The sequence below is a fragment of the Saccharomycodes ludwigii genome, chromosome III, assembly GCF_020623625.1.
Source record: "Saccharomycodes ludwigii strain NBRC 1722 chromosome III, whole genome shotgun sequence".
NCBI lineage: Eukaryota > Fungi > Ascomycota > Saccharomycetes > Saccharomycodales > Saccharomycodaceae > Saccharomycodes > Saccharomycodes ludwigii.
Window position 1 is genome coordinate 830,603 of NC_060202.1, and position 16,812 is coordinate 847,414.

Genomic DNA, 16,812 nt, shown 5'->3' on the forward strand with positions numbered 1-16,812 from the left:
AACTAAATAAAAAAAAACTAAATAAAAAAAACTAAATAAAAAAAATTAAAAAAAAATTAGCCATTTATTAAACACGCGTTTTCTGTGCCACATTTTGTTTATTTTGGCGGCTACCAGATCATTCGTGAAAAGTGATATCTTTGTTTCACGATAGTTTTTATTATTACCAAAAAAAAAAGGCTAACAATTTCCCAATTAGTACATAAAGTAAACAGTCCAAATATCAAAAATAATCAAAAAGAAAAAGATGCGTACATGGATGTACAGATGTTGCTGTTTATAATATTTTAATAGAATGAATATAATTAGTATTACTAAGCCTGATAATTTACTTAATGAAAACTTCTTTGTTTACAAAATCTTTCTATTCCATTCATCTCAATATCCTTCTTCCTTTCCTTTCCTTTCCCGCTGTACCAAATCCGAAACAAATCTCATTGAAAAAAAAAACTTTCTACTTTCTCACACTTGTAAAAGCTAACAAACCAATTTTAACTAGCATTAACAACAATCAACTATTTAATTATTTATATATACAAAAATAATTCTTTGAAAACATCCCCCCCCCCAAACACACACACATTTAAAGGCACACTTATAAAGGTTTTTACATACTGGCTTTATAGGATCTCCAAAAAAACATGGAAAAAATCCCTAATATCTTTAATGAATGTACTAATTACCTACACAGTGTCTTAACGCTATACAAATTAAATGATTTAACTCTACAAAAATTTGAAAAAACTTATCATGAATTAATTACCGATTTTATTGAAAACCTTGACGCCAAGCTTATTTATGTGCAAAGGGGAACTCATCAACTAAGCATATCGAATAGTAATCATCAAACTGAAAAAGATATCACTTGTGTGATTATTAAAAACCAAAATATGTTTTCCGAGAATATCCCCATAGCATTTCAATTAAATATAATTAATATACCCGAATCTCAGCCATTTGAAACTTTAAAATCTATAATCAATCTTGGCATTGGTTCTTTAGTTGAGAGCATCTATACCACCAACATATCCACAACCCTACTAGCAACATCAAACCAAAATATTAAAAAAGAAAACGATAAACGGATAATTGTCAAAAAAAAACTCAAGGATTTGTCACTAACTCTTTCCAATATTTCAAATGATATGAACATTCCCTCTTTTGACACAACATCGCATGAAAAAATTAAACGATTATTAGAAGAAGCCCCACAGTGCAGTAAACATAATTTTTCTGAATATTTACCATTAGACTCTTTGTTAAATGATTCAACCTTTTTAAACGAATTGCAAAAAATAGCAAATTCCTGGATTTTATCTATCAATAAAGTCATAGCAATTATAGAGACACATTTGAGACCAGATTTTATAGAAGATTCCGTCACATCAGAGGTTAGTTTTTGGAAATCGGCCCAGTCATCATTAATGAAACTGCACACAAGTTTGGAAACATCGAATCATGTCTTGATTACATTTGACATCTTATCCAAAGCCAAAAGGACAGTTGTGATTAACGCCAATGATTTAAATACCAGCTTGGAAGTTACTCATTATTTGGAACTAGTGGAAAATTTAAACACTTTTTTTTCCGCCACATTCCCCTTATTAGATTTTTCCACTTGTGAAAAATTTGAGGATTTAAATAATTGCTGCAACAAATTAGAAAAAGCCTTTAAAAAATTTAGAAATCTTTCCGTCGAATATCCAATTCCTAAGATGATCCAGTTCGTGAATATGTGTTCGATTGAGTTTATCACCATTTTGTCATCCAGTTGCCTGCCGAGTGTAAAGACCATGTTGGAACAAGATGACAGCATGTTTAGCGAAGTTATGGATAAAAAATGCAAAGAAACTTTGTCTGGATGGAATGATGTAATTCAATTCACCAAGTCTGTGTTAAGGGAATTAATTAGGAAAAGACAGCTTACGATTAAATTTTCAAGTTTGACCGAAATGAACCAATCATCTATGGATTTTAAAGATCGTTTAACATATATCGTTGATTTAAGAACATCGTTGCAAGAAAATATCTTATTACTACAAGATTTTAAATCCAATGAATTTCTGGAAAGTTTAATGGCTATCTATGACAACAACATTTCTGAAAATATACCGGATGATGCACATATAATGGATCTTCCTACAAAGACTCTTCAAAAAACGCTAATGATTTATAAAAGCGAATTAAATATCGTGTTAGATAAAGTCAGGTTATTTATTCAAGATGAAATTTTGCGAAGCGTTGCTTCAAAATCCCCAGACGATCAAGTGTTTGCCATTTTGCAAAAATATAAAAGTTTTAACTTACAAGAAATATTAACGGATAATATTAGAAATACCTTATTGCTCAAGTTAGAAAGTAAAATAAAAGTTTTGTGTAAATTGGATAAAATAGATTACAATGAATTAAATATAACCATGGATATACCAGTGATTTATAGTAAATTGATTTGGAATAGACAAACTAAAAAAAGACTACATATTCTATTTGACAATTGTGAATTAATCTTGGGAAATGGTTGGCAGAGTACATTGCAGGGATCCCATTTATATCAGCCATATTTAATGGTTAAAGATCAGTTGGATGAAAACAAAATATACCAAACATGGCTGAATAATATTGAGGTTGCAGTTACTAATCAGGTTTTTTCTGTAAGAAGCGCAATATTTAAAGTAGTCAAGGGCCCCTTTAATACTTATGAATTGCTAGTTAATTTTAACTATAACCTTTTACACATATTTAAGGAAGTTCGCAATCTTTTACGTCTAGGCTTTGATATACCATCTAACGTTCTCAAGGCAGCAAATATTCTTAGATCTATTCATCCTTTTGCACTGAAATTACAAAACACCATCCAGGTTTTCGTATTGATTTGTAAGAAACAACTGATCGAAAAGGATTTGACCACTATATTGCTCGTACCTGATATTAAGGATATATTTGATATTCTTAAAAAATCCATAAATTGCACTTGGGACACATTACCATTATTCAATGAAGAGATTATTTCGGATGACAATAATTTAATAGGCATAGTATCCACAAAAACAGAGGACTTATTACAGAAATGTCGTACATTGAATAAATTCAAGCTAAAATTAACACATTTTTTAGGCCTATTGCTTGCCGTTGACCTAACAAACAACTCCAACCTGACTAGTATTATGTTTAATATTAAGTCTTTAGTGAAAAAATTAGTTATTCAAGATTTTAGCAATATCAATTTATTTTTGGAAAATTTAAATCGTGCCATCTTTGATAATTTGCAAAAAAATTTAAAAGCATTTTTGGAAGATGAAAAGCTTACATCAAGTATTCACCATATTTACGTCAAAGAACAGAAACTGCTTGTAACACCCCCTGTAGAGCATATTTTGGAAGGATGGCTAACAAAATTAAATTTGATCTTATTTAATGTTTCTAATTTAACCAAAGTTACAAAAGATCAAAGTGCAGTACATTATTTCGATAATGTTTTATTTTTACTTGAGCCATCTATTGTTATCTATTTTGATAGGGTTTTCTCTCTATTCGACGAGGCCAAGAATTATTGGAATACATGGCACGAGTTGTCTTTCTTATGGAACAATAGAGAAAATGAAATACTAAATGAAATCACTTTAAAAAATTGTTACGAATTATTAGCTGGATTGTTACAACATAGAAAAGTTTTTGATACAATTGAAACCAATTTTAAGTGTGGTGACATCATCGTATTCGAATATGAACAAGCACAGGTTAGAGTAAATGATAAGTTTGACCAGTGGCAAACTTTTGTATCCGAGAAATTGCAACATCTTTATAACTTATACGCTCGAGAAGAAAGGGCTTTTTTATTAAAATCAATAGCTACATTGGAAAAGACAAAAGTTAATATTTCCAGCATTTTTCAACTGAGCAAGTTACTAGCATTCTTAAATGATTTAAAAACCAAAAAAGAAGAATGTAATCAGAGAATAGCACTTTTAAAAAAAGTTGAACAGTTATTAAAATGTTCACATTGGATTTTTGATGATGATTTTATATATGTTATTCAATTGGAGAATGATTTTGTTTCCCTATACGATATGCTTTCGCTTAAAGATAATATTTTAGAAGAAAATAAAATGACGATTATCAATCTCTTTGAATCCAAATCAAAGGGGTTGACCCTTGAAATTGAAGAACTCTACAAAAATTGGAATCAAAATAAGCCCATTGGAGTGGATGAAGATTCAAAATCTGCACTAAAAATTTTAGCTCATTTTGAAGATGCTTCGAGTAAGTTATTCAATTCTGTAGTCATGGTGGAAAGCAGTTCAAAAACATTTTCACTACCCATTTCAATAAATGTTAACTGTATATATAGTTTGAATGAAGAATTGCAAAATATGAAAACCGTGTGGACTGTAATTGATCATATGTGTAAGACACTTGATAATTTATTAAAACTATCGTGGAAGGGGGTAGATATGCTTGAAATTAATACCAAGTTGTCCCAAATGACTGATTTGTCCGGTAAAGCAACAAGCAAAATTTTACAATACCATATTTATCAAAGCATTTTAGATAAAATTGGTACATTACAAGAAAACCTTCAATTTCTGTCGGAATTAAAGGATGCACCCATCAAGCCTCGACATTGGAAACAATTGCTACCAGCTGTGGAGGAACGTTTGATTGAAAGTGAAACTTTTACATTAAATGATATACTAAGTACTTCAATTACTAAAGCAACAGTTACCACCATAATAAGCAAAGCACAAGCAGAAATGATTTTGGAAGAATCTTTAAGTGAGATTGAAACACATTGGAAAGAACAAACGTTTGAAGTTTTGAATAAGAATGATTTATTGTTTTTAAAGAACTGGAAACACATTATTGAGCTATGTAATGAAGATATCGACACTTTGAACTCTATGAAAGCTTCTATTTACTATAAAATATTTGAAACAGATGCTACTGATTGGGAACATAAATTAGCCAGCTTGAAAGAAATATTTAGTTACTGGATCGAAGCTCAAAGTTCATGGGCTTATTTAGAAGGACTTTTAATTGAGAATAAAGATATCAAGAAAACACTTCCCTTTGAATCATCAAAATTTATGGGCGTTACTGTGGAATTCAAAGCATTTGTTTCAAAAGTGATTAATTATCACCATGTCATTGATATTTTGGCAGTGGAAAACTGTTCTCAATTTTTTAAAAGAGTGTGTCATTCTTTATCCAAAGTGAAAAAATCGCTGAACGAATTTTTAGATTGCCAAAGAGCTTTGTTTCCCAGATTTTACTTTGTTGGTAACGAAGACTTGCTACATATAATTGGTTCCGGTTCGAACCTATATCAAATTTCAAAATATATTGGTAAAATGTTTTCAAGTATTCGTAGTATAATATTTGAAAACAGCATAATCGTGGGGTTCGATTCTATTGATGGTGAAGTAGTTACTTTTTTACACGCTCTTGATGTTGCGGAAAGACCCATCCATATTTGGATGAAAGATTTTGCTGATCAAATAAAATCTACTTTGTTTGGTTTGTTAAAGAAACATTTCAATATAAATTTTAATAACATATCGACCAATTTAGTTTCCCGAATTCCGTTTCAGATTTTACTACTGATTTCTCAAATTAATTTTACTGAAAAGTTTGGAAAATTAAGAGAAAATTCATTTAAAGATGCGACAGTGCTTTTGATTGAAATAAAATCTATAATTTCACATTTAAATTTATTGAGCGCAACTTCAGAAAAAATTACAAGAAAAAAATTGGAAGGGTTAATCATTGAGTTTATTCACTTTAAAAACACTTTGGAATCGCTCAATAGCAATAATACAAAACTAACCTGGAATAATTTTCAGAAATTTTACTTAAAATCTGACAGGGTTGAAATCGTGCAGAATGAGATTGCTTATGCATATGGCTTTGAATATATTGGTATTCCAGAGAGATTAGTATACACTCCATTGCTTAACACTTGTTTTATATCGTTCTTGACCGCTTTGAAACAGGGTTTAGGGAGCTCTCCTTTTGGTCCTGCTGGTACGGGTAAGACCGAAACCATTAAAGCTCTTGGTCAAAATATGGGAAAGATGGTAGTTGTTTTTAATTGTGACGAGGTATTTGATTATCAATCAATGAATCGTTTATTATCTGGTGTTTCTAGAATTGGTGCCTGGGGTTGTTTTGATGAATTTAATAGGCTAGATGAAAAAATTTTAAGTGCTATCTCTTCAGATATTGAGACTATTCAGAATTGTATAAATTCAAAAAAAACCCCCAATTCGACTATTCAAAAAGGCATTAAAATACATAATGATACGGCCATTTTTATTACGATGAATCCACACTATTCTGACAGGGTTACTTTGCCAGAAAATTTAAAGAAAATGTTTCGTGCATTTTCTATGGAAAGTGCTGATATTGTTGTTATTCTTGAGGTGCTTTTGACAATTCTAGGGATCACCAACTCTTTCAACATTTCGATAAGAATACATGAATTTTTCACTCTTTTAAAGACAAAATTGTCTTCTCAATACCACTATAATTTTGGCTTGCGTACCTTGAAATCTATAATAAGGAAGTGCAGTCAACTGAAATCAACGGGTATCAAACTTGACGAAAATCTTCTATTACAGTGCATTTCACAACAAGTTGAACCAATTTTAATTAATAGCGATTTATGTATATTCAAAGAACTTTTTACCCACGTATTTGGTGATTTTGCTATTCCTATGTTTGATGCAAATATAGAAGGGAAATTTGAAGCTAATCTAGTATCTAAAGGGTATGTTCCCTCATTGAATTTGTTAACCAAATGTAAAGAGTTTTGGAATATGCTATCTTCTAATCAGGCTATTATTCTTAACGGGGAAGCAGGATGTGGGAAAACAACAATTTGGGAAACTGTTAAAAGTACTTTTGAAGAAGTTGAAAAAACAACAATAGCAGCACATATTATTGATACCAAAACTTTAACCAAAGAGGAATTGTATGGTTCATTGGATAGTGTTACTTTCGAATGGACTGATGGGATATTCACCAATATATTAAGAAAAATTAATGATCCTGATCTGCCTTCTTTTGACAAGCATAATTGGATTATATTTGATAGTGATCTGGATCCTACTTATGTTGAAACACTAAATAGTGTTTTGGATGATAACAAAGTTTTCACTTTACCTAACGGGGAGCGTCTAAATATACCTGAAACATTGAGTATTATTTTTGAGATAGATAATATCAACCACGCTACGCAAGCTACTATCAGTAGATGTAATGTTATTTGGGTTTCTGATTATTTGGTCACTTTGCATGAATTATTCTCATCAAAATTGAAAAAAATTACAGAGCCATACAAAACGACTAATCCAAAGGAGGTGTCGTATTTCAAAGACTGTATTTTGACTAAATTATTTACATTACCCATTTTTAATAATGTTTGTGTTCAATACAAAAAGTTACAGCACATAATGGGGGAAAGTGGAATAAGAAACGTGTCAACGTTATGTGTTATGTGTGGATTTATTTTGGAGGACCTAATTAGAAAAGAAATTAAACAACCAGTGTTTGAAATATACATTAAAAGAAGATTTCTATTATGTATACTTTGGTCATTTTCAGGAGATTGCTCTTTAAAAGACAGATTTGCCTTTTCAAAATATCTAGTTCAAGAATTCAATGAAACTGGACTTGATGACAACAATATGCTCGATTACACGGTCTCTCCGGTCGATGGTAGTTTTACCCTAATCGATGTCCCACAAACTGATATAGGACCTGAATATATTAATAGGACAGATTTGGTCATTCCGACTATAGACACCATTCGACATGAAAATCTAGTCTACCGATTTCTGAACTCTGGGAAATCATTTATTTTATGTGGTCCACCTGGCTCTGGTAAAACAATGTCCATTTACAACTCGTTAAAAAAATTGACCAACTTGGAGATAATAGCTATGAATTTTTCAAAAGATATAACAATTAAACAGTTTTTAGTGACAATCGAGCAATACTGTAATTATAATACAACTGCTGATGGATACATTTTATTGCCCAAATCCTTTGGCAAGAAATTGGTGGTTTTTTGTGATGAAATTAACTTACCAAAGATTGATCAATACCGGTCGCAGCCATTGATTCTATTCCTCAGAGAATTGATTGAAAAGGGTGGTTTTTGGAATAGCAAATTGAAATCTTGGGTTCAATTGCAAAATATTAGTGTTATAGGCGCCTGCAATCCACCAGAAGATGTTGGTAGGAATGAGTTGGCTCCGAGATTTCTAAGACACCTTTCTGTTTTTATGGTGGATTACCCTAGCAAAACGTCTTTATACCAGATCTATTCCACTTTTTACAGATCAATATTTAAAAGTATTCCAGGATTTGGCGATTATTCCAAGGAATTAACACAAGCCTCGATTGACATTTATCTGGCATGCAAAGAGGAATTTACCATAGCTAAGCATGCACACTACATTTTCTCCCCAAGAGAGTTAACCAGATGGGTCAAAGGCATGCATGGCACTGTATGTGGTCGCTACAACATAGACTTGCCATTTTTCTCAAGTCTATGGGTTTATGAGTGTTTACGAATTTTTTCAGATAGATTGGTTACAAAGAGGGATAAAATCCGTTTTAAGAAAATCGTACAAGACACAATAAACGTGTATTTCCCTACGCTATTTCAACAAAATTTTAATATGGATTCTTTATGTTTTTGTAACTTACTTTCAACTGATTATGAACAGGTGGATAAAACTATTTTGAGGAATTTCCTGGTTGAGCGCTTAAAAACTTTTAGCGAGGAAGAATTAGATATTGAACTCTTTGTTTATGATGACATGGTTGACCATATATTGAGGATAGATAGGGTTTTGAAGCAAATCCAAGGTCATATGATGTTAGTTGGTCCAAGAAAAATAGGCAAAACAACATTGGTTAAATTTGTGTCTTGGATTAATGGTTTAAAAGTTTTGCAACCGATAATACATCGTAACTACACTTCAGCCGACTTTGACGATTTTTTACGAGATGTTCTTTTTCAAGTTAGTGTACGTGATGAACGCATATGTCTAGTCATTGATCAATCGAACATATTGGAAGCGGCTTTTTTAGAAAGAATGAACACTTTATTAGCAAATTCTGAAGTTCCTGGATTATTTGAGGGGCACGAAAGGGAGAAACTTTTTACAGAAATTGCCAGGAAATCTCAAGAATTTGGATTACTTTTGGATTCTGATGATGACTTGTATGATTGGTTTAAAACGAAAATAGCCAAAAATCTTCACGTTATATTTACAATTAATGATCCTTTTGATACTGGTTCTGCCGCGTTAATTACCTCACCCGCTCTGTTTAATAGATGTGTACTAAATTGGATGGGTGAGTGGAGTGCAGCTACCATGAAGGAAGTTTCTAGGCAGGTGATTGCCTATGTGCCATTAAATGAAAGTATATATGAAGCGCCTAGTGACGAAGTTTTAAATGGATTACCAATACCAACTGCCAGAAATGTAAAAGAGATTGTTGCTAATGCGTTTATCTTTATTCACAAGGATTATTTTTCTTTGTTTCAAGAAGATAGTAGCAAATCACAGCAATCACCAGGTTTATTTTTGGACAATTTGAAAACCTTTAAGGCCATATATATTAGGAAGCAAAATGAGCTTGAGGATAGACAAAGATTTATAGGCATTGGATTAGATAAATTAAAAGAATCTGTTTTAATTGTGAAGAAATTAAACAGGGAATTATCTGAAAAAAGGGAGCGTTTGGAGAGGAAGGATGCAGAAGCGAGACTAACTTTGGATCAAATGTTGGTGGACCAAAATGAAGCTGAACGTAAACAGGAAGCATCTATAGAGATTCAAAAGTTGTTGGGTATTCAAAAGGGGGAAATCAAACAGAGAAAGGACTCTGTCATGAAGGAATTGGCTGAGGTTGAGCCACTTGTTGTAGAAGCACAACTAGGTGTTAAGAATATAAAAAAACAACAGCTAATTGAAATTAGATCAATGAGCAATCCACCCACCATGGTCAAAACTACCATGGAGGCTGTTTGTATAATTTTGGGTTATAATGTTGAGGATTGGAAAGATATCCAACAAATTATTCGTAGTGATAACTTTATTATTAACATCATTAATTTTAGTGTTAGTCATGTTTTATCTGCTTCAACGAAAAAAGTGATATATGAGAAATTTTTGAACAACAATGTCTTTACCTATGAAGCAGTAAAGCATGCAAGTAAAGCATGTGGACCGTTATATCAATGGGTTGTTGCGCAGGCCAAGTATTCAGAAATCCAATCCAAATTGGAGCCTTTAAGAATTGAGATGGAAAAAATTAAAGAAGATTCTATCCAGACCACTGCTAGACTACTAGCCATTGAGGAGATGATTAAAGAATTGGCTGTAAAGTTAGATGATGCCAAGAACAAATATAGCTCATTAATTCGTGATGTGGAAATAGTCAAGACAGAGATGAGTGTAGTAGAGAATAAATTGAAAAGATCTGTTAAATTAATTGAAAATTTGAGATCAGAAGGATCTAGGTGGTCATCAAACACGGAGCAGTTTGAAAAGGAATGGTGTAATATGTTGGGCAATTGTTTATTATCGTCGTCTTATAACACTTATGCCGGATACCATGATCAAAAGCAACGTTTACTAATTATCAAGGATATCATGAGATTGTTGAAACATTTAAATGTTGGTTACGATTTAGCTTATACTTACAACAATTACATGGTGGATTCTGCAACCAGAGCGGAATGGGTTAATAAGCACGGTTTAAGAGATGATGACTTATCTGTAGAAAATTTCCATTTAGTTACAACGTCAGAAAAGGTACCTTTTATTATAGATCCTGATTCAGCATGTGTTTCTGCTTTGCAATCCTTTTATGGGAATTGCTTTTGTTTAAGTTTTTTGGATCCAGGTTATATCAAACAGGTGGAAAATGTTTTAAGATTTGGTGGATGTTTAATATTAAAGGATGCCGAATTTTATGATCCAATAATTTCCAAGTTAATTGATAAAGATTATGATACGTCTAGTAGCAGGACAGTTGTACGACTTGGGAAAAATATGGTTGATGTTTCCAGTAACTTTAAACTAATCCTATTCACTAAAGATCCTAGGGTGGCACTTCCTGAGTTTTGGGGAGAAAGGACTAAGATAGTGAATTACACGGTTGGTAAAGGTAATATTGAAACTCAAATTCTAGATTTGACTTTGGCAAATGAAACGCCTAAAATTCAAGGCGAAAGAAAGGAGTTGTTGAAATTAAATGGTGAATATAAATCCAGATTAAGATGTTTGGAAAGACAGTTATTAGAACAATTGAATAATAGTGGGGACGGGAATATTTTGGAGAATGACGAACTAATTACAACATTGGAAACGATTAAGGAAAATGCTGAGGAGATTGAGAGCAAAATGGGAAGGACGGAAGAGGTTATTGAAAACTTGGAAAGTACCATTGACAAATATTATGTTATATCTGATGTTTGTTCCAAGATCTACCAAGTTTTAGAAAACATGGAAAGCTTGCATTGGTTTTATAAGGTGTCTGTTAACCAATTCATCAGCTATTGCAGATTGATGTTTCAAATTGAACCATTTGATGAACAAACCCAGCACGATAGAGTTTTATTTTTAGTCAATAGCGTTTTGAAGGTAATTTTCAAAAAATTTTCAAAGTTATTTATTCAAAGAGATAAGTATATATTTGGTATGTTGTTGGTAAAAATTTTGCTAGATATCCAGCCAAATCAATATACTATCAGTTTTGATAAACTTATGGAGTCTTTTGGTGTTAAAAGTCTGGATAAAATAAAGGGGCTTATTGGTGAGTATTTGCAAATCACTTCTAGTGAGGAGAATGAAGCTACTGATTTTGATTTTGAAATGAATGAGTATATTATAGCGTCTGAACATGGTTTGGATGGTAGTTTTAAAGTGGCTCAATACGCCCAAGTATGTGGAATGGATTTGAAAGTAATTTCTTTAGGTTCAAAAGAGTCTACTGTTAATGCTGAAGTTGAATTAGAGAGATTGAATGGAAATAAGGGAAATAAGGCAGACTGGCTACTACTACTACAAAACCTGGAGATGTCTTCAGAATGGGTAGAAACTAAATTGTTGCAAAAAATTAACAACAACAAGGGTAAGCTTTTCATGACATGTTGTTTAGACAATATTGCCAACAATAACAGTAGTCGTACTTCAATACCCACTACTTTGTTGTTAAAAAGTGACAAAACATGTTATGAAGATAATCCGAGTGTATTTGGTGTATTAAACGACATTTGGTTCGGCAATTATATTGATAAATGTGATTTTGAACAACGTTATCCTATTGAATTAATACATTGTTTTTTTTTGCTCGCATGGTTTCACTCATTGTCTTCTGTTCGTTGTAAAAAATATAGCTCAATTAAATCGCGGAACTCCAGATATGAAAACATAGACGAAACCGATTTTAAATTTATGGTCAATTATTTAACACAAATCTTTCAGGATGTATCAAAGAAAAATATTGACATAGACAATGATATACCATGGGATGTTCTGCGTTATTTAATTGTTGAAATAGTATATGGGGGGAAATTCATTAAAGCTAGTGGACGGGGCGGCGATAAAGATATTTTGGAATATATCACTAGTCTAAGTAAAAGATTATTCAATGCTTCAAGCTTCAAACCAGATTTTGAATTGATCGAGAATACCGAGCTCATAGCGCCATTGAATAAAACCACGTTTGCCAGTTATGATAAATGGATCAAGGATGCCAAAAGGGAAGATAAAGCAAGCTGGTTTGGGCTATCGCCTGATGCTACTGGAAAGTTAGATGAGGAGTTGTGTGCCGTTATCCTAAAGAAAATTGACTCTTTGAAATGAGAGATTGAATAGTTAAGCGGAAGATAGATGTGCGCGATATTCGGAAAAGATTTTAAAAAACTAAAGGAATAATAAATTAATGATTACAAACACTATATAAAATATAATGACTATGCGTTGATACTGTCTTGAGTTGTTAATTGCTTTTCTATGTCTGTATGGTAATGAGAATTAGCAGTGGTGTAAGTTATTATAGGATAAAAGTTTAAAATATCTGATTTTGTATCGGTATTTGAGTGATTTTGAGATTCACGTGCAACATTGTACTCTGCTTCTTGATCCTGCTCTTCATTATTTCCACTTTTTCTGTTGTTTTTCGTTGTATGATAGTTGTAATCTTTAATCCATTGGTAAACATAAATTTTTAAGCATCCTAATAAACAAAAGATAGTACTAATAACACATAAACCAGAGTAAATCACACTCAAGACTCTAAACGCACCAATAGGGGCAACTCTATCGTATTGAATCCAGATTTCCTTTGTAGATAATGCCATAGTACCTAGGGGGAAAGTCATTGCCCACCAACCCTTATGGTAATGATAAATTCTATTTTCATTGGCTGAAGTGTTCAAGTTGCTATTGAATAGTGGAATGGTGTTATAATATGAGGCAATTGACGCAAAAGAATAAAAAGTGAAAAAAATACCGCAGGACATTAATAGTAGAGCCAAGATTAAACCAAACACTTTGAAACTGTATCCAACAGCTAGAACAGAGAGGTATTCCCTTTCGTCACCTGTATTCGCGTGATACTTTTTGATATATTTTAATATGTTATCTGATAACAACTGAACTCCATAACTACCTTGTCCCATAGGGCCAATACATAGAAAACAAGTAAAAACCCTCATTATATCGGGAATGCCGTTAATATATAAGTTCCAGAAATAAACACTTAAAACCAAGAAAACCAAAGCGATGGCATGAAGCCATAACAATGCAGTAATGACCAAAGTTAATAACTGGATATTTCTATTAAAGTGTTGGGTGAAAAGTTCTGACATTGTGAATTGGCCACTGCTTGAACTAACAACTACGATGGGTATTATTGGTAGCAACAAAAAGCTTTGTAAATTTTTGGAGAGTAGGTCTTGGTGAGTATACTTCCAACATAAAAATGTAATTACCCAAGCAGTACCTAGGGAGATGGTAACATCAACCCACCATAATACATATACAGCGATGATTAAGTTTTTACTCTGTTTGTAGCTATGAGAAGCTTCATTACTGGCCAATATATACATATAATTTATAATTGTGCAAAATCCCATGGCATAAGTACCCCAAAATAAATTGTTGGGGATACTAACAAAATATCTCTGGACATATTTTAGGACACCGAGCCTCTTGACATAGATTACTCTATACATATTAAGAAACACAGCCGTTTGGAAAATCAAAAAAAGTAGGCAGCATATGGCAAACATAATGTATGAACAAATGCGTAGCCATTTTGCAGGATATGGGAATTCATGTAAAATAGAAGATGAAATGCCAGTACCCATGACAGTTACAAACCAAAACGGTGCAAATTCGTCGATTAATGAGACTACTAATGAGTATATTCTTTTTTTTCTCCCAGTATTTGCCATTGTTTTCTTTGAGTGTTTTTCATTATGTATTAGATTTATAATATCAATTATAATTTAGAAACTTAAAGAGCATATATATATATATAGTAATGATGATGGATTATTACCAGTTGGTGCTTCTTCTTTTTTTTTTTTTCAGTATAATGTATGGGTGAATATATATATATATATATAAATATATAAATATATATGTAATAATATTTTTAATAAGAAGAGGGGGCAGAAACAGTCACTTTTAACCCGCACGGCGATAAAAGTTGTTATGTATGACACATTTAACATATTTTAGATTTATGAGTAATAATAATAATAAAGTGAATTAGTGGATTTCAATACTAATGGCTTTACCCCTCATCGTGTTTGCAAATTATATGCTCAATGGTAATATTAATATCATAATCTTTTTTGCGTATTGGCTGTTTAAAAATATAATGGTTACATGTTCCAATTAAACACAGCATGGTGGACCCGATACACAATATAGCAAAAAAAACACTAATTATTCTGAATGCACGAATGTCAATAAATGCTCCATATTGAACCCAGAGTTCTTTAGTGGATAAAGCCATTGTCCCTAGTGGAAAGGGCATTGCCCACCAACTTTTTTGGTAGTTATGAATTTTGGTTTTATTTATAAATAAGAATATTGATGATACTGAATAAATAACAAAAAATAACCCGCATGAAATTAACCAAAGACCAAGAATGCCACCTAGAATCTTGAAAAAAGAAATTGCTATAAGGGTAGTGGTGGTATCTAGATAGTGCAACTCTATATATCTGACAACATCAGAACATAACAATTGAATCCCATAACTGCCTTGGCCCATGGGACCAACACATAGGAAACAAGTGGATGTATTAGAAACCATATCAGGCATTCCATTAACGTATAAATTCCAAAAATAAACTGCAGTAACTAGAAAAACCATTGTGATTGCTTGCAACCAACACATGGCTATTATTACCAAGGTTAGTAGCTGGACATTTCTGTTGAATTGATAAATGAAAAGATCAGACATTGTTATTTGAGCACCACATGAACAGATAACAACAATTGATACGACAGGCAGTAGATATATAGGTGTTTTCAAAAAACTGGTGTCATTTTTATTATTAAATTTCCAATGTAAAATGGTCAACCCCCATGCGACTATAAGCGATAATATCAAACCAGCCCACCACAGTACGTATATTCCTATAATAAACGTATTTGATCTCTCATAATTAGTGGTATTGGTGGAAGATTTTAATATTAAAAAGATGTAGTTAATTATACTGCATATTCCCATGGAATATGTACCCCAATATAAATTAGTTGGGGATTTAATAAAAAAACCATAAAAGATTTGGGGTATTCTCAGTCGTTTAAAATAAACTTTGCGCAGTATATTAATAACTAATGCTGTTTGCAATGTGATGAATAAGAAAGCACAGATACCAAACATAACATATGAACAAATGCGCAACCATAAGCCTGGGAATGGAAAATCATGTAGTATACAACTTGAACTACCGGTTCCCATGACAGTAACAAACCAATATGGGTTAAAGTTGTCAACCAATGAAAGAAAAAGTATTATTGATTTATTCTTATGACTTTTTATCATTTGGATGGGTTATGTTGTGTGGGCATGTGAGTAGAATTTATGTTAAACTTTATATAAAATCAAAGAAAGTGGTAAGATCATAATTAAGTAATTTATTTATTTATTTTAACTGCTTATCACTGTATTTGGTTGTAGATGTTAACAAGTAATAACGGTGATAGTGATAAAAATAAAAAGACAATTAACTGTGTATAACGTTTATATGTATGAAATTGTTTTTTTTTTGGGATGATTAAAAAAAAAAAAAACAAGATTGAAAAAAAGTTGCTAGATATCCTTACTTTTTAATCTTTTTATTAATTGTTTTAACTCATATTGATATTTGTACCGTTCTTAGTTGTTGTGTTGTAATTATGAGTTATATATGATTCGTAAGCACTTCCTATTATTAATTATGTCACTAATAATGTAATTATAAGCCATAGATATATACTTCCTTTTTTTGTATTATCTACTTTTTTTGCTCAGTATTGTCGTAATATGAAACCAAGTAAACATATATTACAACCAACATACAGGAAATCTCCGTAATGGAAATTACCTTAATAGGAAGTCTCCGCAATGGAAATTATCTTAATAGGAAGTCTCCGCAATGGAAATTACCTTAATAGGAAGTCTCCGTAATGGAAATCACTTCTACAGGAAAACACCGTAACCAAGATGCCGCCTAAGGAACAACAACGAAATGTTGGAAAAGATTAATATGAACATCAAATATAA

At 31.9% G+C, this 16,812-nt stretch overlaps 3 protein-coding genes across 3 annotated transcripts; 1 reads left to right on the forward strand and 2 right to left on the reverse strand.

The window, feature by feature from the left end:
- Positions 1–641: 641 nt before the first annotated feature.
- On the forward strand, positions 642–12,887 carry DYN1 (dynein heavy chain; the record flags this gene model as incomplete). Its single annotated transcript, XM_046077327.1, has 1 exon — positions 642–12,887. One exon carries the CDS (start codon positions 642–644, stop codon positions 12,885–12,887), a length of 12,246 nt encoding a protein of 4,081 aa, XP_045935073.1.
- A 110-nt stretch (positions 12,888–12,997) lies between these two features.
- Positions 12,998–14,482, reverse strand: SCDLUD_002623 (TDT family transporter; the record flags this gene model as incomplete). Its single annotated transcript, XM_046077328.1, has 1 exon — positions 12,998–14,482. The coding sequence occupies one exon, from the start codon at positions 14,480–14,482 to the stop codon at positions 12,998–13,000; it is 1,485 nt and encodes a 494-aa protein (XP_045935074.1).
- A 344-nt stretch (positions 14,483–14,826) lies between these two features.
- Positions 14,827–16,092, reverse strand: SCDLUD_002624 (uncharacterized protein; the record flags this gene model as incomplete). Its single annotated transcript, XM_046081439.1, has 1 exon — positions 14,827–16,092. The coding sequence occupies one exon, from the start codon at positions 16,090–16,092 to the stop codon at positions 14,827–14,829; it is 1,266 nt and encodes a 421-aa protein (XP_045935075.1).
- Positions 16,093–16,812: the final 720 nt, after the last annotated feature.